Raw genomic sequence first — 22077 nt, 5'->3', positions numbered from 1 at the left:
ACTTTTGGCTTGAGGTTCACAGGATTTTTACATGTATATATAAAAACCATTTAGTTAACATCTGGCCATTTTAGAATAAGTTTATTTTTATTTTTGTTCTCAAATCTTGGACTTTTCAGTAGACCCCCTGCCCCATACAAGGAGACCAGTGCTGTAAATCACACATGAAAGTTGGGTATTTTGTTAGATTGGGGTCAAAGAGTTTACAGATTTAATGGAATTTTTTTCCTCTATTTTAGCTCCCTGAGAAAATGGACATTAGGTGGAATAAAAGGCTGACATCAACATCTGCCCAATGCCATCACATGGAGAAGAACAACCACCGTTTCTCAGTTATTGAGCTTTCTGATAAAATCTTGGATTCTGCCGGTAGGTTTCCTCACGTCCATCCTGCAGCTTCATAACACATCCTGTATACCTATACAAAAAAATTGCTTCTTGGGATGTAATACATCTTATATACTACATAGTCATAAGAAAAACTAAGTACACCCTCTTTGAATTCTCAAGTTTTACATATAAAGGACAAAATTAAAAACATCAGGTCCTTAGAAGGTCTTAAAAGTAGGGAAATACAATCTCAGAAAACAATATGATAAAAATATTGCATCATTATTTAACAAAAAGTAGGCCAATGTGCAAATGTAAAGCAGGCAAATGCATGTGTGATAAATTAAGTACACCCTTGTGGCTAGTTCTAGTTATTGCTGCTAAAGATGATTCTAAAAGTTATTGATTCATGGGGTGTACTTTTTTCACTCTGTTCTGCATTTTGAAGTAGTTTTTGGTAAATAAATAATGACACGGTGTGACTTGTCATGTGTTGTTCATCTCAGGATGGATTTACCTAACTTGAACACGTTTTAAGGATCAGATATTTTATATTATGTCCTGATATGTAATACCAAAGAGTTCAAGCAGGGTGTACTTAGATTTTTTCATGTCTTTATAAACTCTTATTTTAGAGCGACTACGATCCACACTGGTGCATGAGATGTGTAATGCTGCCTGCTGGCTGATCGATGGTGATGCGAGAGCCAGCCATGGCCCGTTATGGCAGGCTTGTGCAAGGAGGATAAAGGATATCCATCCCGAGCTGCCGGAAGTGACGATGTGTCACAGTTACACCATCAGCTATAAGCACAACTACCAATGCTCCCTGTGTGATAACAAGTAAGTGAAATTTTATGATTCAATGCCTCATGAAACACAATCACTGTGTAGAGACATCAGTGTGGTTCTGTTGGTATAAGGCTTATATACTTTACTACTATCAGAGCGTACTGATATCTGGGGGCTTTAGGGTTAAGGATGGTTCATATTCTATTTTCTGTGCTCGGGCCAGTTCTTAAAGGGAGTATGTGTCCCCCCCTAGGCTATATCAGACCTCTACTATGGACATACAGGGTATAGAAAAGTAAATCTATACATGCCTGTATTGCCCATAGTAGAGGTTTGAGTGTGGCGAAAAGCATTTTAATCAATTCTATTTTGTACAGGTTTGGCATCCGGGGGACACCAAGAAACCCCGCCCATCTGTTTATTATTCCCCCCCAAATCCCCACCTATATGCTTAGTTACCATATTCCCCCTCTCCCCTGACTTCCCGGCACCTGCACAATAGAAACCTGCGGCGCAGAGCACAGCCAGACGGGGCCTGGATGAAGCAAAGCGCGCGCTCTATGTGAGAGCATGCCTGGGAAGTCAGGGAGCACAGTGCATGTCACAGGGCCCTCTGACATGCAGGGGAGGAGGGGGGAATATGATAATTAAGCATATAGGTGGGGATTTAGGGGGGAATAATAAACAGATGGGCGGGGTTTCTTGGCGTCCCCCGGACGCCAACCTTGTATAAAATAGAATTGATTAAAACACTTTTCTCTGCAGTCAAACCTCTACTATGGGCCATACAGGTATGTATAGGTTTACTTTTCTATACCCTGTATACCCATAGTAGAGGTCTGATATTGCCCAAGGGGGTGACAGATTCCCTTTAATATATGGGTTGCAATTTGTTCTTTTTAATATAAGCCATGGTATTAACCAACATTCACTCTAGTCTGGTAACCAATATTCCTCCTATTTCTGCAGATTTGGGTGTTTTCGAAAAATAGCTCAGAATAAATCTTATTGCAGCTGCTGCGGAGGCCGATTACGTGAACTGTCCACCAGCTAATCATGTAACTATTCTTAGAATATTTAGTCTCTAATTTTGTTTCCTTATTATTTCCAGTTGAGATACTTTTATATATTTTTCCCCTGAGTAGCGAGGCAATGAGTATCTGTGTTCATCACCAATACCAGCAATTAGCAAACACTCAGAATCCATCCTCATAGGTTACCAGATAAACACTGGATACATTTTCCATAACTTGCTGGATATGGAATGATTGACAATTCCCATCAATTATCTACAATGCTTTTGAAAACCTTCTATGATTTCAAGCTTAGTTGGATGTAATGATTTTTCTTTATATTTTCAGGTTCATTATTTGAACATTGAGATGTATCTAAATATCATCATCTCATCTACCCGTGATGGAGGTAAGAAAGAATCCGCCACTATTGGCAACAATCAATAATAAGTTATTGTTTAAATATTGAGAATCTTGAGTCTCTAATTTAGTATCTTATTGTCTTATATCATTTACAGTTGAAATACTTTTATATATTTTGACTTTTTTTTCACTGTGTAGGGAGACAATGAGCGAATGTCTTCATCACAAGCTACTAACAGCAAACATTCAGAATCCACCTATTCTGGTTCGCAAAATGCTTCCAACATGTATTTTCCAGGTAAATATTTTTAGGTGTTTTTTTCTCCATTTATATATATACCTCATGTCAATACTAAATCATTGGAAGTAACATGCATTCTTATTATCAAAAAGTGCAAAAGAGATGACATGATAGTGTAAGCAAGGTGTAATAATAGAAGACGTGCAATTTATTTTTTATTACTGTATTTATTTCTATTAATTATTATTTTTGTTTGCTGTACAATTTTTGAATTCTAGTTGAGAAAGGAAAATGATCAGCCTACTAATGCAGAAGAATCGCCAACACACTGTCTGACGTACGAGGTAAGTCCCTCAAATATTACATGTACATATTTCTATTGTGAATACACTCATCATAGTCTTATGGCTGATATTGCATTTTTCTATCAGAACACTAATATTGGCAACTTCCTGTTTTCAATTTCCAAACTGGCCTTTTTGTAGACAATATATAATGCAATATTGTTATAATTTCATGTCCACTTCAACTAGGGAGCTGATGCCCAAAAACATAATGTTGAAGTTGTCTTTGCTTTAGTTTGTTACATGTGACAACCAGTACATATTGTCACTTTTTTAAAAATATTTCTTTTAATTGTTTTCTGATCAGTAAGAAAGGCGAATACCTGCAGCGGTCTGCGCTGAGAAGATGATCAGATGCAGTTTCCTTGACCCGGAAAATCTCTGCATGTTTATTTTTCAAAGCTGTGACTGCACAGCAATAAATATAGTGTTGGACAAATGAACATTAGTAGTTCTAGATTGTTTTGAGGTTTTTTTGCAAATTTTTCTGAGTTCAGTATAAAAACCATTAAAAATTAAATATATTAATTCTTTCTAATTTTGGATTTTTGTTCCACACATCGATGGCTTTTACTATATACAGTGCCTACAAGTAGTATTCAACCCCCTGCAGATTTAGCTGGTTTGATAAGATGCAAATAAGTTAGAGCCTTCAAACTGCAAACGAGAGTAGGTTTTATGAACAGAAGCATAAATCTTACAAACCAAAAAGTTATGTTGCTCAGTTGAATTTTATTAAATTTTAAACCTAAAAGTGTGGGTCAATTATTATACAACCCCTATGTTTAATATTTTGTGGAATAACCCTTGTTTGCAATTACAGCTAATAATCGTCTTTTATAAGACCTGATCAGGCCGGCACAGGTCTGTGGAGTTATCTTGGCCCACTCCTCCATGCAGATCTTCTCCAAGTTATCTAGGTTCTTTGGGTGTCTCATGTGGACTTTATTCTTGAGCTCCTTCCACAAGTTTTCAATTGGGTTAAGGTCAGGAGACTGACTAGGCCACTCCAACACCTTGACTTTTTCCCTCTTGAACCAGGCCTTGGTTTTCTTGGCTGTGTGCTTTGGGTCGTTGTCTTGTTGGAAGATGAAATTACGACCCATCTTAAGATCCTTGATGGAGGAGCGGAGGTTCTTGGCCAAAAACTCCAGGTAGGCCGTGCTATCCATCTTCCCATGGATGCGGACCAGATGGTCAGGCCCCTTGGCAGAGAAACAGCCCCACAGCATGATGCTGCCACCACCATGCTTGACTGTAGGGATGGTATTCTTGGGGTCATATGCAGTGCCATCCAGTCTCCAAACGTCACGTGTGTGGTTGGCACCAAAGATCTCGATCTGGGTCTCATCAGACCATAGAACCTTGAACCAGTCTGTCTCAGAGTCCTCCAAGTGATCATGAGCAAACTGTAGACGAGCCTTGACATGACGCTTTGAAAGTAAAGGTACCTTACGGGCTCGTCTGGAACGGAGACCATTGCGGTGGAGTACGTTACTTATGGTATTGACTGAAACCAATGTCCCCACTGCCATGAGATCTTCCCGGAGCTCCTTCCTTGTTGTCCTTGGGTTAGCCTTGACTCTTCGGACAAGCCTGGCCTCGGCACGGGAGGACACTTTCAAAGGCTGTCCTGGCCGTGGAAGGCTAACAGTAGTTCCATAAGCCTTCCACTTACGGACGATGCTCCCAACAGTGGAGACAGGTAGGCCCAACTCCTTGGAAAGGGTTTTGTACCCCTTGCCAGCCTTGTGACCCTCCACGATCTTGTCTCTGATGGCCTTGGAATGCTCCTTTGTCTTTCCCATGTTGACCATGTCTGAGTGCTGTTCACAAGTTTGGGGAGGGTCTTAAATAGTCAGAAAAGGCTGGCAAAAGAGATCTTTAATCCACACATGTGAAGCTCATTATTCTTGGTGCCTGAACTACTTCTTAATACTTTAGGGGGACCAAACAGAATTCTTGTGGTTTGAGGGGTTGAATAATAAATGACACTCTGAATTAACTTTTAACGTTTTAAAAAAAAAAAAAAAAAAATTTGCTGCAGTGCATTTCCCACTTCCAGGCTGATCTACAGTACAAATGTCACAATGCCAAGTTAATTCCGCATGTGTCAACCAGCTAAATCTGCAGGGGGTTGAATACTACTTGTAGGCACTGTATATTACAATCAATGTTGTCTACGTATGTTATTCTGCCATCATCCGCCTCTAACAGTTGCGGGTGTAGTGAAGCTACGCCCATGGCTGTTAACCTGTTAAATGCCACTGTCAATCTGTGACAGCAGCATTTAATGTGCACTGGCAGGAAGCTCACCGTTCTACACGCCCATTGGCGCCCCCGTGACGCGATCGTGGCGCATCAATAGGTTGCCATTATTGCTGTGAGCCTGCTGAAGACCCCTGTGCCTGTCATGATGATACTCCTGTGAAATCCAGACTGTGGCTGGCGTTCATAGGAGATTTTTGCTATATAGATCAATGCCACTGCATTGCTGTATATAGCATGAGTAATCAGGTGATCTTAAGTTTAAGTCCCCTAAAGGGACTAACAAATACAGTAAAAGATGGAAATTATAAAACAAAATATGAAAAAATATATAAAAGTTCAAATCATTCCCTTTTCCTTCATTTAAAATTATGAAATAAAAAAAATAAAAAAGTACATATATTGGGTATTGCTGCGATTGTAAAAGTCCATTTATCAATATAGGAAATAAATTATTCCGATCAGTAAAAAAAAAATCAAAACGCCAGAGTGGTGGTTTTTCAGCCGCTGGCTGCAACAGCACAAGAAATGTAATCCTTTCTGTATTTTGTATGTAACCCCTCCTTATGTACAGCACCATGAAATCAATGGTGCTATATAAATAATAATAATAATCAAAACATCGTATCCACATCAAAGTGGGGGGGCACAAAAAACAAGCCCTCACACAGCTCCAAATCCTGAAAATTTAAAATGATACAGCAACACAATTTATTTTTTTTACAAATTTCTTAATTTTCTTTTATCACCTAAGTAAAAAAAATATGCATGTTTGATATCGGCATAATTGTACTGAACTATAGAATAATATGCCCAGGTCATTTACCGTTAAATGAACACTGTACATAAAAAGCCAAAAAACAATTGCAGAATTGCTCTTTTTCACAATTTCTAGTACATCACATGATAAAAAGGGTGGCTTTATTCAAAAGTACAACTCGACCACACACACAAGACCAAACACACAAGACCACACACACAAGACCACACACACAAGACCACACACACACAAGACCACACACACACAAGACCACACACACACAAGACCACACACACACAAGACCACACACACACAAGACCACACACACACAAGACCACACACACAAGACCACACACACAAGACCACACACACTTTGTCAACTGAAAAATAAAAAAACGTATGGTCTTGGAATCAGTGGAGGAAAAAACAAAAGCCCCAAAATGGAAAATCAGCCAATTGGAAAAGGGTTAAGTAAATGAGGACTTCCCAGACCCCAGAAAATCGAGGTGCATATAAAGTACTTTGAGGTACACAATGATGTTTGCTCTTCCTGATGAAACTATTGAGTTTGGACTTTAGTTTTTTAGGTTGTCCTGGATACTGGATTAATAGGAATATTTAGGCTGTGTTTGTATTACAGAGCTAAAAACGTGTTCAATTGACTCCAATGGGAACTCTCAGTATTCTACACATATTGTCCAGGCAATTAGAGGCTTTTAAGTATGCAATTCATGCAGATTTGTTCACCACAAATCAAATTTTTGGGAGAATTTCAGTGAATTTCAAAAGATCCGCTCATCTGAGAGCAGCATGATGGCAGAGACCTTAATTTGAGCTTATGGAGCTGCTTATTGCAGTTTTGGAAAAAACTCTGTTTTCTTTGCTGTAGATTTAGCTGTTCTCTGAATGCTGAGATGTGTATAACCCCGCCTACACCACTGATTGGCAGTTTTCTGTACATAGGCAGAAAGCAGCCAATCAGTGATAAGGACAGGGTTATAGAGAGCTCATGAATATGTAGGACTACATGGCAGCATGTTTACTTCTACTGATAAAATAACAGTTTTAATCAACAGAAGATTAGCAAAACTACATCAAGCAGCCCTGTAAGTGACTTATCAGGGTGTCTGCCTGTACATCATGCTGATCTCAGATTAGGTAGCAAAACCTAATGATACATTTGTGGCACCCCAGGGGTCTGGTTTCCACAGTAATAGCAGTATTACGTCTGTGAGCAGGTGGGAGGTCTCCTGGGCAGGAATCCTAAGCATGCCACACCTCCTGCCCAGTCCTGGGAAGGGAAGAACTTCCCCTACATAAACTGGGGCTGAGGCAGGGTTAGAGGAGAGGAGTTCCAGACAGAGACGGAGTCTGGTCTGGACACGCAGAAACAGGGACAGATAAACATCAGGAGCTCTGTAGGAGCCAAGGAGAAGCGCCAGGGGCTGGAGCTGTGCAGAGCTCGCCCTGGGAGAAGGTACAAAAACCGGACACAGGAGTCCGAGGCTGTGGGGACTAAGATATACCCAGCAGCAGAATCCATCCGGCAGGGGATTCCAGGTCCTCTGGCCATAAAAGCCCGGAGGCTCAGTCACAACGAAGGGACCAGCACCGCCATTCCGGAGCGGAGGCTAACAGGAGGCCCCAGGTCACCAGCCATACGGGTGAGCACCACACGGTATACCCAGGGACGTGGGCTACTTGTAACCGCCGAAAGCAGGGTAGCCAGGAAGGGTACAGACTAACGGGAAGGCCTACAACTCCACCTGGCCAGGGGAACTCCGGCTTACTCGCAGACTAACCAGGCCCCAACTACTAGCCAGTACTCCCGGGGGAATTTGCCTTGTACCATCAGTAAAGACCCTGAACTGTACCCTCGCGTCTCCGTGCTTCCTTGTCGCACCATTAGTGCTGGGACATCCACACCATCACTCCCAACATCAACCTCATCCTCTGCCCTGAGGCCATACCCCTCCCGTTGGGGGTTATACCATCCACGCTGCACATCCGTACCACCGGCCTCAGCGGACTGCCCTGCAGCGGCGGCTTCAACGGGTGGCGTAGTCGGACACTAATACCATCATACCAATAACTGCCACTTAGTTTGACCACCCTGGGCACGGACCGGGTCACCGCCACACGAAGACTACTACCCCCATCGGATCCGGCTCCGGGTATTCCCCGCGCGCACGCGCGCCGCACTACAGCACTGGCCCAGGGGGTGAGTCAATTTTTGGCGTAGTCGGCAGGATTACGTGCCCACAACCACCGGGTACTGCGTGCCTGAAAAAAGAGACTTTTATACTTACCTGTGGTGAAGTTTCCCGCCGTCCGGAGTCGTTTCCCGCCATCTGGAGCCGATTCCCGCCATCTGGAGCCGATTCCCGCCATCCGACGCCTTCTTCTGCCTTCTTCCCGCCATCCGTGGAGTTTTCCCGCCATTGGACGCCATCTTCGGGACGCCGCACGGGAAGAAGAGGGGCGTGGACTCCGAAAGCCCGCGAGAACTGAAGCCCCGCCTCACGTCCGGACGTTGCGTAAGGTCCTGGAAGGAGCCCAGCAGACGCCGACGTCACAGGAGCGCGACGGAAGGTCCTCAACCCTGACGATCCACTGCGGAGCCGCGGCCTACGGAAGAGGATCATCGCAAGGTAGGCCACGGTCCACTAGGGGGGAGGAGGATGTCGGATACGGAGGAGAGCTTCACCGCCGCCAGCGCCACCGCTGCTGCGGTCATGCCTTTCACCATGCCCTATATCCCGGGGGCAGCCTGGCTACCCCAGTACTCAGGGGAGTCACATACCCTAAATGACTTCAGAGAAAGGCTGGATAGCCTCTTCCAGGTGTATCCCCTCACGGAGGCGCAAAAAGTGAGCATCCTGGTGGCCCAATTAATCGGGGCAGCCCAAAGGGAGGTAAAGTCCTGGCCACCTGGGAGGAAGAGGACTGTCAGAGACATACTAACCCGGCTGAAAGACACATTTGACACCCGCACCTCAGCCGAAATAAAACTAAGATTTTATGGGTGCAAACAACGGGCACATGAGAGTATAAGAGACTATGCTTTAAACCTACAAGAGGCCCTGAGAGCCATTAAGCAGGCAGACCCTGACAGCGTGGGAAATGAAGATAAGCTGTTGACTGAACAATTCATTGAGGGTCTACTGTGCAATGCCCACCGAACCCAGTTGCGGGCAATGGCCTTACAGGACCCTGACCTGGACTTTGCACAGTTCAAGGACAGAGCCATCCGGGTGCTCCGAGAACCGGTACCAGGTGGCGCTGTGACCCACAGGCGCCCTGCTATCACTTATCACCAGGAGACGGCGCCCTTGTCTGCAGGGCCTGTGGGAGCTGATGCGCAGGCTTTAAACAGTGACCCGGCTACAGACCTGCACCATCAGGTCCAAGAGCTGACTAAGAGCGTTGCCGCGCTATCCAGAACTGTGCAGTCTTTACAGGTCTCTTCTCCAGGAAAGATCCAGCTGGAATCCGGACCGGAGGACGTCCCATGGCGCCGACTGAGGAGGACCCCACCGGCCAGAGGAAGACCCAGCGACAGATACAACGAGGACGGACGACCCATCTGCCGCCGCTGCAATCAACCCGGACATGTGGCAAGGTACTGTCATTTAAATGGGCACAACCTGGGGTAGAGGGCCAACCCCCAGGCATAAGACCATCAGGCCCATCAAACTGGCGTGATAAATACGTAGGGGGACGTCCAATCTTGCCTGTGGTACTGGATGGCATTCCTATGAGTGCCCTACTAGACACTGGGTCACAGGTCACCACCATCCCGTACGTGCTCTTCAAGCAGTACTGGAATGATTCGGACATAACCCGCTACCCAGACGACGACCTGAGTATCATCGCCAGCAATGGTCAGCCCGTGCCACAGGTGGGATTCAAGGAGGTGACCATTAAAATCGGTAAAGTCGAACTGGCGGCACAAGGACTGATTATAGTGGACATAGACCGTCATGAGAGTCACCCTAGAATCACCCTGGGAACCAATGTAATTGAAAATTGTCTTGCAGAGGTGATTCTCATTTTACAGCAGGTTGCCAAGAACGCCAGTTCCGGCCAGCAGCGTGTGCTCCAAAAAGAGATCCGGGCACTGATGAAGCGGCAACAGGTGGAACTATCTGGTGGTGAGATAGGTAGCGTGAGAATGTGTGACCCGTTCCCTATTGCCATGCCCCCAAAAAGTGAGATGATGATTTGGTGCCGGGCAGCTATTGGTCTAAGAGGTAGAGACTACCAAGCAATGGTAGAACCCGTCTACTCAGACAGTAGGCCCACCATTTTGACAGCACGGGGGGTGGTCGATGTACGCCATGGGAGGGTGCCCGTTCGCATCATAAATATCGGTGAGAGAGAAGTACACCTGCCCCGGTATGCCACGCTAGCTAAATTGTTCACCATAAACCAGAATTCTGTACAGGCCGTGGAACCCTTGCCTCCATCTCAACCAGAGGAAGGTAACGGCTCTAAGAAACCGGTGGAGGACTGGTGTCAGCAACTACATCTGGGTACTGACTCCACTCCCTCACACCAGAAACAAGGAGTCTATCGGGTGGTTCAAGAGTACGAGAGAGTGTTTAGTAAACACCCGTTAGACTTCGGGCGAGTAAAGGGGGTAGAACACCACATCCCCATGGGAGACCATCCTCCCATAAAGGAGAGATACCGACCCGTACCCCCTGCACACTATCAACACGCCAAGGGGATGCTAAGAGACATGAAGGAGGCTGGGGTAATCAGGGACAGCTGTAGCCCCTGGGCAGCTCCACTAGTCTTAGTGAAAAAGAAAGACAATACCATGAGAATGTGTGTAGACTACAGGAAGGTCAACCGTATCACACACAAAGATGCATACCCATTACCAAGGATAGAAGAGTCCTTAGCTGCATTAAAATCTGCTAACTTCTTCTCTACTTTGGATCTCACTAGCGGGTACTGGCAGGTTCCTGTAGCAGAGGCGGACCGGGAGAAGACCGCATTCACCACCCCGATGGGTCTCAGTGAATTTAACTGTATGCCGTTCGGGCTCTGCAACGCACCGGGAACCTTCCAACGGTTGATGGAATGCTGTCTGGGACACCGGAACTTCGAGACGGTCCTGTTATACCTGGACGATGTCATCGTCTATTCCAAGACCTACGAGGACCACCTGAAACACCTGGCAGAAGTGTTCGAAGCTCTGGCAAACTACGGCCTAAAGGTGAAACCCTCCAAGTGTCACCTCCTGAAACCAAAGGTGCAATACCTGGGACACGTGGTGAGTGCTGACGGAGTGGCTCCTGACCCTGATAAGATCACCGTGATTAAGGACTGGCCAAGACCCTCCAGCATAAAGGAAGTGCGGCAGTTCCTTGGGTTGGTAGGCTACTACCGAAGATTCATTCCCGGTTTCACCAAAATGGCAGCCCCTATGCAGGACCTCCTGATAGGTAAATCTCAAAAAGCCAAAAACCAGAAGCCGCCCTTCAGGTGGGAAAAGCTGGAAGAGGAGTCCTTTTGCCAGCTGAAGATGGCCCTCACGGGGGATGAAATCCTGGCATATCCAGACTACAGCCAGCCCTTTATCCTCCACACGGACGCAAGTAACATCGGGCTAGGAGCCGTGCTGTCCCAGATCCAGCAAGGAAAAGAACGGGTAATCGCTTACGCTAGCCGAAAGCTACGACCCACCGAGAGGAACCCTGAGAATTATAGCTCATTCAAGCTGGAGTTCCTGGCAGTAGTGTGGGCAGTGACCGAACGTTTCAAGCATTACCTTGCCTCCTCCAAATTCATCGTGTACACGGATAACAACCCGTTGACACACCTGGACACTGCAAGGCTCGGTGCTCTGGAACAGAGATGGATGGCTCGCCTGTCCAACTTTGAATTCACCATCAAATACCGGGCAGGACGCTCAAATGCCAACGCGGATGCCCTGTCTAGAATGCCGAACTTACCGGACGTAGGGGAAGATCCAGAAGATCTGGAAGAAGTTGAGCTCCCTGCGTTCCACCGTCATGGGATTACCCTGTATTCCAACCGTGTGAAGGACAGGCGCTCCGCGACGTTCAATCCCTTGCCCCACTACAACTGGGCGGAGACGCAAGACAGTGATCCCGCAGTCCGTCTGGTGAAGGAAATGCTGACCCAAGCCGATGCCAGTCTGGACCCAGACGCCCCAGAGGAGACTAAGCAACTGTGGAAGGAGAAAAGTAGGCTGTTCCTCTACAGGGAGAAGTTGTGCCGGAGAATGGTTAACTCTTGAACACATGAGTTGACCTGGCAGGTAGTGGTCCCCAGACGAGACGCGGCTATGATTCTGGAGGCGTACCACAACGGAGCAGGACATTTCGGGTGGAAGAAGCTGGAGTTCTTATTGCGTGAGCGGTTCTACTGGGTAGGCATGAGAGGAGCCATCGAGAGGTGGTGCAGAGACTGTGGACCGTGCCACCTAAGAAGGAAGGACCGTGCCAGCCAGAAGACTCCCTTGCAGCCCATCATCACCCGACAGCCACTGGAACTGGTAGCCCTGGACCATGTGAAACTGGCTCCAAGCAGATCTGGGTATGTCTACGCCCTCACAATCGTAGATCATTACTCCCGGTTCCTGGTGGTGGTCCCGGTCAAGGACTTAATGGCTCAAACAGCAGCTAGAGCCTTCCAGCAGCACTTCTGCCGTCCACACGGGTACCCGGACCAAGTGCTGACAGACCAAGGGCCAGCCTTCGAAGCGGAAGTCTTCCAGGAGTTCTGCAACCTGTATGGCTGCACGAAGATAAGAACAACGCCCTATCACCCACAAACTAATGGACTCTGCGAGAAGATGAACCAGGTGGTGATAGACCTCCTGAAAACATTGCCCCTGGAAGAACGCAGTATGTGGCCTGAGAAGCTGCCTGATCTGGTGGACCTATACAACCACATCCCTGTAGGTTCTACCAACTGTACCCCGGCTTACCTAATGAGAGCGAGACCTGGTAAGCTGCCTATCGACCTGGATATGGGAGTCCTGACGCCCGAGGACACCTCGCCAGAGGCAGACTGGGATACAGGGCGGCAGCAGCAGTATCGGAAAGTGCAGGAGAGCGTGGAGCGAAGTCTGTCTCAAGCTAGAGAAAGGCAAGAGAGGGCTTTAAATCAGTATGCTCCCGCTGTTCCCCTGGTACCTGGAGAGCAGGTCTTGAAGAGGAAAAGACGGCTCCACAAGTTGGACGACCAGTGGGAGAAGGACCCGTACACCGTACTGCCATCAAGCCATGAGAGCCCAAAGATTTGCGTGATCAGTAAGGATGGAGGAGAAACCACAGCCGTTGTCTCCAGAGACCACCTGAAGAAGTGTCCCGAGCAGCTGCAAAGCCCTGAAGAAGAAGATCAAGAAAACCCTCGACCCGCAGAGGAAAGGGAAGAAATGATCAGGACTGTACTCGGAGACTTCCCCCGGTCTTGGACACAGGTAAACGGTGCTGTCGTGGTACCCGTCCTAACCTTTCTCCAGCCAGCCCCGCAAGTGCCTACAGAAGAACCAGTAGAGCTGGAAGAGCAGCCGGCCCAAGAGGCAGAAGAGTCCACACCAGCAGTACAGGAGGATCAACCCTCTGCTAGTAGTGAGCCTGCCGTGCCCCTAGTGAGCCAAAGAGTGCGCAGAAAGCTGCCCAGCCTGCCCATAACACCTCCTACACCCTGTAGTGCAGGACCAGTTAGTGAGCTCCGTAGGTCCACTAGGGTTACCAGAGGCCAGATGCCCGTACGTTGGAGAATCTAAGTTGGCTAATTGCTTTAACTATTTTATGTTTACCTGTTTTGTTGTAGCCGTTGCTAATTATGTTTTTCAGTTACAGATTTCTTTATATGGACTGACAGGTTATGGACAGTGAGTAACCGGAACTCTGTTGTAAATATGTTTGGAGCGTAACCCAGGAATGGACCAAAGACTGTTAAAGACTCGGGGCAGGACAGACCCCTACCTGGTTACGGCTCCCTGTTCTTTGGTGAAATGGACACCCTTATTGCTTTCCGGTTACGGACACGCCGTGACCATCTCATGTATTTAATTGTTCCTGTTTATACCCTGTTATGTTTTTGAAAAAAAAAAAAAATATGTTTAGTCCGGGAGTACTAAATTTCACTAGGGGGGAATGTGGCACCCCAGAGGTCTGGTTTCCACAGTAATAGCAGTATTACGTCTGTGAGCAGGTGGGAGGTCTCCTGGGCAGGAATCCTAAGCATGCCACACCTCCTGCCCAGTCCTGGGAGGGGAAGAACTTCCCCTACATAAACTGGGGCTGAGGCAGGGTTAGAGGAGAGGAGTTCCAGACAGAGACGGAGTCTGGTCTGGACACGCAGAAACAGGGACAGATAAACATCAGGAGCTCTGTAGGAGCCAAGGAGAAGCGCCAGGGGCTGGAGCTGTGCAGAGCTCGCCCTGGGAGAAGGTACAAAAACCGGACACAGGAGTCCGAGGCTGTGGGGACTAAGATATACCCAGCAGCAGAATCCATCCGGCAGGGGATTCCAGGTCCTCTGGCCATAAAAGCCCGGAGGCTCAGTCACAACGAAGGGACCAGCACCGCCATTCCGGAGCGGAGGCTAACAGGAGGCCCCAGGTCACCAGCCATACGGGTGAGCACCACACGGTATACCCAGGGACGTGGGCTACTTGTAACCGCCGAAAGCAGGGTAGCCAGGAAGGGTACAGACTAACGGGAAGGCCTACAACTCCACCTGGCCAGGGGAACTCCGGCTTACTCGCAGACTAACCAGGCCCCAACTACTAGCCAGTACTCCCGGGGGAATTTGCCTTGTACCATCAGTAAAGACCCTGAACTGTACCCTCGCATCTCCGTGCTTCCTTGTCGCACCATTAGTGCTGGGACATCCACACCATCACTCCCAACATCAACCTCATCCTCTGCCCTGAGGCCATACCCCTCCCGTTGGGGGTTATACCATCCACGCTGCACATCCGTACCACCGGCCTCAGCGGACTGCCCTGCAGCGGCGGCTTCATAGCCGCATTCAACGGGTGGCGTAGTCGGACACTAATACCATCATACCAATAACTGCCACTTAGTTTGACCACCCTGGGCACGGACCGGGTCACCGCCACACGAAGACTACTACCCCCATCGGATCCGGCTCCGGGTATTCCCCGCGCGCACGCGCGCCGCACTACAGCACTGGCCCAGGGGGTGAGTCACATTCCCTTTAAGGCAGAAGTACAATACAGATTCCAGTGCAATGTGTTTCTTAAAAAACAGGAAAATCTGTCAGGTAAAATTATTTTTCTGAACTATTTTTGCACCTTCCCTCATCCACTCCTTAGTTTTGTAAGAGGATTGCTTTTCCATGTGAATACAGATAAATATTAAAACTGGCAAGAAACCAGAAATAAATTGTTTATATCAATTCAAATTCCAACAGTATCGAATGAGGACTAAAACAAAGTATAAAGTAAAAAAAAATATTTAAAAAATACCATTTCCCCTAGTTGATAGAAAGCCAGAGTAGGTAGATTTCAAGTGCGCTGCTGATTCAAGAACGAATCATAGAACAAGTTAATTAAAGGTCGTTTATTTGTCAACGCGTTTCAGAGTCAAATCCGACTCCTTCCTCAGGACAACTACATGTGTCCTGAGGAAGAAGTTAGATTTGACTCTGAAACGCGTTGACAAATAAACGACCTTTAATTAACTTGTTCTATGATTTGTTCTTGAATCAACAGCGCACTTGAAATCTACCTACTCTGGCTTTCTATTATGTACAAATCTGTGGACGTTGCAGCGGTTGACAACTAGGCTATGATAGTGGTTGTGTCCCACACAACCCCTACAGGTGAGCAGCTTTCAAACAAATCTTCAACCATAATACCCTGATCAGACCCTATTGCGCGTTTTGTCTTTTTACAATTTCCCCTAGTTGAAAACATTTAAAAAAACATATTTGGTATAGCCACAACAGCAAAAATCTAAGCTATCAAAATATAAAATTATTTAACCCCATATGATAGACGCTGTAAAAAAAATGAAATTCCAAGATTGCCATTTTTTGGGCAAACTTTTTTTCTTATGGCTAGCTGCATAACATTTAAAAAATATATATAACCTGAGCCAGACAGTGTCACGTATTTCTATGCAGCTGTCACGCTCAGGTCAGTAGGGCAGATGGCAAGTAGGAGGATTGCAATGCAATCCTCACACGAGTTATACGGCCGTCTGTCTGCGCCCTTAAAGTAAAGGTATTGTGATAATGGGGCTGTTAGCTGCGGGTGGTGCTTGCACAGATTGATTTTGCGACAGGCTTCAGTAAAATGGCGCTAGTGGCATTTAGCTTCATAACTGCACAGATGTAAATGTATTCTCCTGCCTATATACTTGTTAACCATTCGGATCTGGGCAACAGTAAACAAATTGTACTAGTTCTGGGATGTGGTGCAGAAACTCCTATGTGGGGCAATTTGGCTATCCCACAGCTGAGTCGCAGGGCTCTCAGTTCTGGTTATCACATGATGTGGTTTTCCTACGCCAGTTATATATTCATGAACCTATAATGACAATAAAAAGACAGGGGCTCCATTGTGCAGAAATACATTAACTACCTTAATAATGTGGAGATGGTGAGGGCTGACAGAAAGGGCATATGCTAGCACATTCACCTTGGAGGGATGTGCAAATCCAGAGATGGAAGGAATCAGCTGCAGCTGCCCCAGGTGATGGTACAGTTCAGGAACCATCAGGTATTGGATATATAGTTTAAAAATTAGAATAAAAAAGTGGGTGATATAAGCTCTGGTGAGTGTGGCAGACAGGCAGTTAACACGAGGAAGACATCTGTCTGATGTTAAAACTCTTAGACCTTATTCCTTTAATTCTTATGAAGATATTACTGCCTCTCTGCCACACTCAGTAGAGCTTGTAACACCACATTTTTAATTTAAATTTTTAAATTATTCATCAGTTACATATTACATTCAGTACGTGTTTGAATCCTTTGAATACACTGGCACAAATCCAGGGATTTTATAGGTTTATAGTCAGGTGTATTACTAACCAATTATACCAAACAGGTGGTAATGTATCAGTTTCATATGTAGATAGAAACACAGTAATTAACAGAAACAGCTGTGTAGGAGACCTAAGGCTATGTGCGCAGGTTCAGGATTTGAAGCAGAAATTTCCTGAGCGTTTCTGCATCTCCTTGACAGGAAAAACACTGCGGAAAAAACACGTGGTTTTGCTGCGGTTTTTTAATTGTTTTTGTACATCAATGAATGCTTTTTGGAGCTAAATAAAGTTATTTGGTGGGACATTGCTTAAACCCTTGGATTACCCTCAGAACTGGGGTGAGTATATTGGTTAATTTAAATGATTAAAGAATGTGTCTGTTGTATTTCAAATAAAGTGTTTGCTCTGTGTCTGTGTGTTTAACTCTTTACTTTAATTAGGTTTGGTGATGAAAGGGTCTGATTGACACCTTGTCATCACCAAACAAAAGAGCTAGGTGTCAGCTAATCCCATTCGCCCAATGTCATTAGCATTTCCATTCATGTAATTTCTGGGGCAGCTGTGAGCTGCTATTTTTCACCTAGGAAGGTGCCATTAGGCAAATAGTCCCTAGCCATTATTAACAGCTCACAGCTGTTTCGTTAACCGCTACATCTCCATGAACAGCAACAAGCAGTGCTTTGGACGCAGCGTATTTTTGCTGCGTCCAAAATGCTTTGTTCTAATGCCGCACTTTTGTTGTTGGTACATGTGAATCCACCGCATATAATGACACTTCAATGGGTCAAAGTCTGCAGTGGAGAATAGCGTGTCTGCTACAGAAATTGACATGCTGCGGGTGAGTTTGGGTATTTTGCCACGATCAGGAGCCACTGCAGGTTTGACGCTGCATGTTTAAACAACGTCAAACACGCAGCGTCCAGATGTTACAGTATAGTGGATGGGATCTCTAGAAATCCCATGTCCACTATGCGTGCATCTGAGGCTGCGAATCACCCGTGGACACTAACATGCGGCACAGTATGTCAAATTCTCTTGCAGAGTCGCTAGTCTCCGCAACAGAAATTTGATCGCTAGAATGTATTGAATGTGGTAAGTCCGCGTTGTTCAGTGAACACATGTGGATTTACCTGTGTTCAATAGAATGCAACGTTTTGGACGCAGCAAAAAATATGCGTCCAAAGTGCTGCTACGTCTGGATCGTGGGCACAGAGCCTAAAATTTTTTTAAAAAAATGACGTGGGCTCCCGCGTCATTTTTATAACCAGCAGAGGGACAGCTGACTACTGGTTATAAGACGCCCCCATTACTAACCCTGTAGTAAAGTGGTCACCTCTTTTTCAATAAATACACGGCCAGAATAAAGTATTTTAATAAAATTATTTTTTTTTTATTGTACTCTCTGTCCCTAAATCCCTCGATCTTCTGAAAAAACCCGTAAAATAAAAAACAACCATCTTCCTCACCTGTCCACCGTCACGATGCAGTCCACGATTACCGCCAATGATTGTCCCTTGGCGATCCAGGTCACTTCTAAAGCAGTGATATCAGCAATCACTGATGTCACTGCTGTAGCAGACAGCAATGTATACCGACAGAAGTGTAAAATCACTCCTATCAGTATACATTGCTGCTGCAGGAGTGAGATCGCTGGGGTTCATCAGCTGAAGATCAGCTGATCAGCCCCAGTGAGCTCACCGCCAGTAGTGGTGGGAACATTCTTGAGAATGCTCCCATGGTGAGTGTAATGCACACGCCCGGACAGACTGGCGTGTGCGTGTTTAGTAGTTCCACTGGACCATGAACCAGAGAGTGCCTGGAGGGGCGTAACTAAGTATCTGCCCGACCCGACCAAGGTCGCACGACGGCATACGACGCCAGTGCACCAGGGAGGAACTGAGCAGAGGGACCAGGGTCTACTCCAGGTCAGACTCCGGACACAGCTGTTGGCCCACACAGGGGAATACAGGAACTGGTAGGTTAGACTGGCACACAGACTGGGGGGTATAGGCAGACACGGCTGGTATGCAGACGGGTGGATGCTGGCAAGCACGACTGGTATGCAGGCAGGGAGGTACTGGCAGGCACGGCTGGAATGCAGGCAGGTGGATGCTGGTAAGCACGACTGGTATGCAGGCAAGGAGGTACTGGCAGGTACGACAGGTTGGAGCACAGAGTGGATAGGACCCAGTACAGACTGGGACTCAGGAAAAGAACCGCAGATGTTGTAGACAAACACAGCAGAGTGAGACCGCCCGGAGCGCCAGGCAAGAGCAGAGCGAGACTGCCGAAGCAGTGAGCAAGGCAGTGCAGAGCGGGAACCGCAAGAGCGGTGAGCAAGGCAGAGCAGAGCGGGAACCGCAAGAGCGGTGAGCAAGGCAGAGCAGAGCGGAAACCGCAAGAGCAGTGAGCAAGGCAGAACAGAGCAGAAACCGCAAGAGCGGTGAACAAGGCAGAGCAGAGCGGAGCGGAAACCGCAAGAGCGGTGAGCAAAGCAGAGCAGGCCAGAGCTGCCGGAGCGGTAAGCAAGGCAGAGCAGAGCGGAAACTGCAGCAGCGGTGAGCAAGGCAGAGCAGGCTAGAACCGCCGGAGCGGTGAGCAAGGCAGAGCAGAGCGGAAACCGCAAGAGCGGTGAGCAAGGCAGAGCAGGCCAGAACCGCCTGAGCGGTAAGCAAGACAGAGCGGAAACCACAGAAGCGGTGAGCAAGGCAGAGCAGGCTAGAACCGCCGGAGCGGTAAGCAAGGCAGAGCAGAGCGGAAACCGCAGAAGCGGTGAGCAAGGCAGAACAGAGCGGAAACCGCAAGAACGGTGAGCAAGGCAGAGCAGAACAGAAACCGCAAGAGCGGTGAGCGAGGCAGAGCAGGCTAGAACCGCCGGAGCGATAAGCAAGGCAGAGCAGAGCGGAAACCGCAGAAGCGGTGAGCAAGGCAGGGCAAGGGGGACAGGGCTCTGTTCACACGGAACAGACAGGAAGGGAAAGGCAGAACCAGATACACATTAGATACTTGCAATGAGGTAACGAGTGGACTATAAACTCACAAACGGAAGTACAGAGACAACGAGAAGGAGTTAGGAGCAGGTACAGACTCTGCAGAAAAAGGGGGGGTACGGACATAGAGAAAAACAGGAAACAGGTTAGGAGGCAGTTCAGACAGGAACTGTTACTGAAACAAAATACAGGAACGAGCCAAGGTAAAGCCAAGTGCTGGTTCAGACAATGCAGGAGAAAGAGAAGGTACGGACATAGAGAGAAACAGGAAGCGGATTTAGGAGACAGTTCAGACAGGAACTGTACTGAAACAAATACAGGAGCGAGTCTGGGTATGCGGCCCCCAGGGGGCGAGATGAACAGGCAAAGAGCGTGTTCACACGGGCCTGGAAATACAGCCTCCAGGAAAGGCAGCTGGCAAGAGAACACAGACAGGACTCAGTTCAGACACGGGAACTGATCCCGCAAGGCAGGAAACATAGACAGGACCTGGCACGTCAGCAACCAGAAGCCAACTGACAGAACACAATGCTCAGGCAGGGATTCCAGGGAGGAGCTACAAGAAACAGGAAGTTCGGCGGGCGTCGCCCTAAACAGACAGAGCACAGCAAAGCAGACAACATGGAAAGAAGCCAAAGTGGTAGTCCGGACTGGAGATCAAGTGGCGCTCTTGCACAGTGGGAGATGGACCACTATGCAAGGACGCCGCCAGGTATGTAACAGTGAGGTCACGTGAGGTCTCAGCTGATCTTCAGCTGAGAGCTCACGTGACCGTCACGTGACCGCAGGTCCTGGCAGCGCAGTACACTGCTGGGAGCGCACACGCTCCCAGCAGCGTACCGCCGGCCGGCGACCTGATCAGATCGCCGGGGACCGAGGACCAGGGGGACACCAGGGGGCGCCAGACAGATGAGCATGTTATCAGCGGGAGTGGCGGTCGGATGAGAGGAGTAGTAGTCCTCCTCTGCCGACCTGGGTACCACCCGCAGGGTGTTTCTGCCGCAAATTCGCGACCATTGGCTTTAATTGAAGCGCAGCAAATCCGCAGGTATAGATATTATACCTTCGGATTTACTGCGGTTCAATTAAAGTCAATGGGCGCGAATTCACAGTGGAAATGTGTGCACAATGGACATGCTATGTTTTTTTCCGCAATGGTAATACTGAGTGGAAATTTCCGCATCATGTGCACAGCACATCAGGATTACCATTGCAATACCTGGCAGACGTATTACATAGCATTTTCGCTGCGTTTCCATGGCGAAAAACCGCAGCGAAAACAAATCAAAAACGCTACGTGTGCACTTTTCCAGTTTTAGGTTAAGACAAACTCTATTAAAAAGGTGAGGTTGTGAATGACAGTTTCATGTGATTCATGCACCACGGTAAAACTGAACCCAGCAACAAGTCACAAGGTAGTTTAACTGCATCAGCAGGGTCTCTCTCAGGAAAAGATTTCAAAGCAGACTGAAGTTTCAAGATGTGCTGTTCAAGTTCATTTGAAAAAGCAACAAGAAATGGTCAACGCTGTGGACTGTAGACGCAGTGGTTGGCCAAGAAAACTTTGTGCAGTAGATAAAGGAAACATCATACTTACTTCACTGCAAAATTTAAAGATGTCCAGCAGTGCCATCAGCTCATAACTGACAGCAATCAATAGAACCCAGCTACATCCATCTACTTGTCAGAGACATCTAGCCAAAGTAGTCTTCATGGAAAAACGGCAGCCAAAAAGCCATTCCTTTGAAAAGGAAATAAAACGAAGCGACTCAACTATGCACAAAAATATAGGAACTAGAATGCACTAAAACGGCAGCAGGTGCTCTAGATCGATGAGTCAAAGTGTGAAATATTTGGCAGTAACAGAAGGCAGTTTGCTTGCAGAAGGGCTGGAGAGCAGAACAATAATGAGTGGCTGCAGGCAACAGAGAAACATGGTGAAGGTTCCTTGCAAGTTTGGGACTGCA

The 22077-nt window shown here is 47.2% G+C and overlaps 1 protein-coding gene across 1 annotated transcript in view; it reads left to right on the top strand.

Moving 5' to 3' along the window:
• Positions 1-2538: 2538 nt before the first annotated feature.
• LOC141271646 (olfactory receptor 6F1-like) overlaps positions 2539-22077 on the top strand; it is a 93791-nt gene continuing 74252 nt past the window's right edge. Inside the window, exons 1-2 of the mRNA XM_073681688.1 lie at positions 2539-2544; positions 2697-2796. Coding sequence (XP_073537789.1) covers positions 2539-2544; positions 2697-2796 — 106 coding nt within the window. The remainder of the gene's footprint in view (positions 2545-2696; positions 2797-22077) is intronic.

The sequence above is a fragment of the Phyllobates terribilis genome, unplaced genomic scaffold (assembly GCF_046119375.1).
Source record: "Phyllobates terribilis strain yellow unplaced genomic scaffold, ASM4611937v1 Scaffold_5__5_contigs__length_657084704, whole genome shotgun sequence".
NCBI classification, from domain to species: domain Eukaryota; kingdom Metazoa; phylum Chordata; class Amphibia; order Anura; family Dendrobatidae; genus Phyllobates; species Phyllobates terribilis.
Note: the sequence above shows the minus strand (reverse complement) of the source record. Positions and strands in the feature narration are given on the sequence as shown.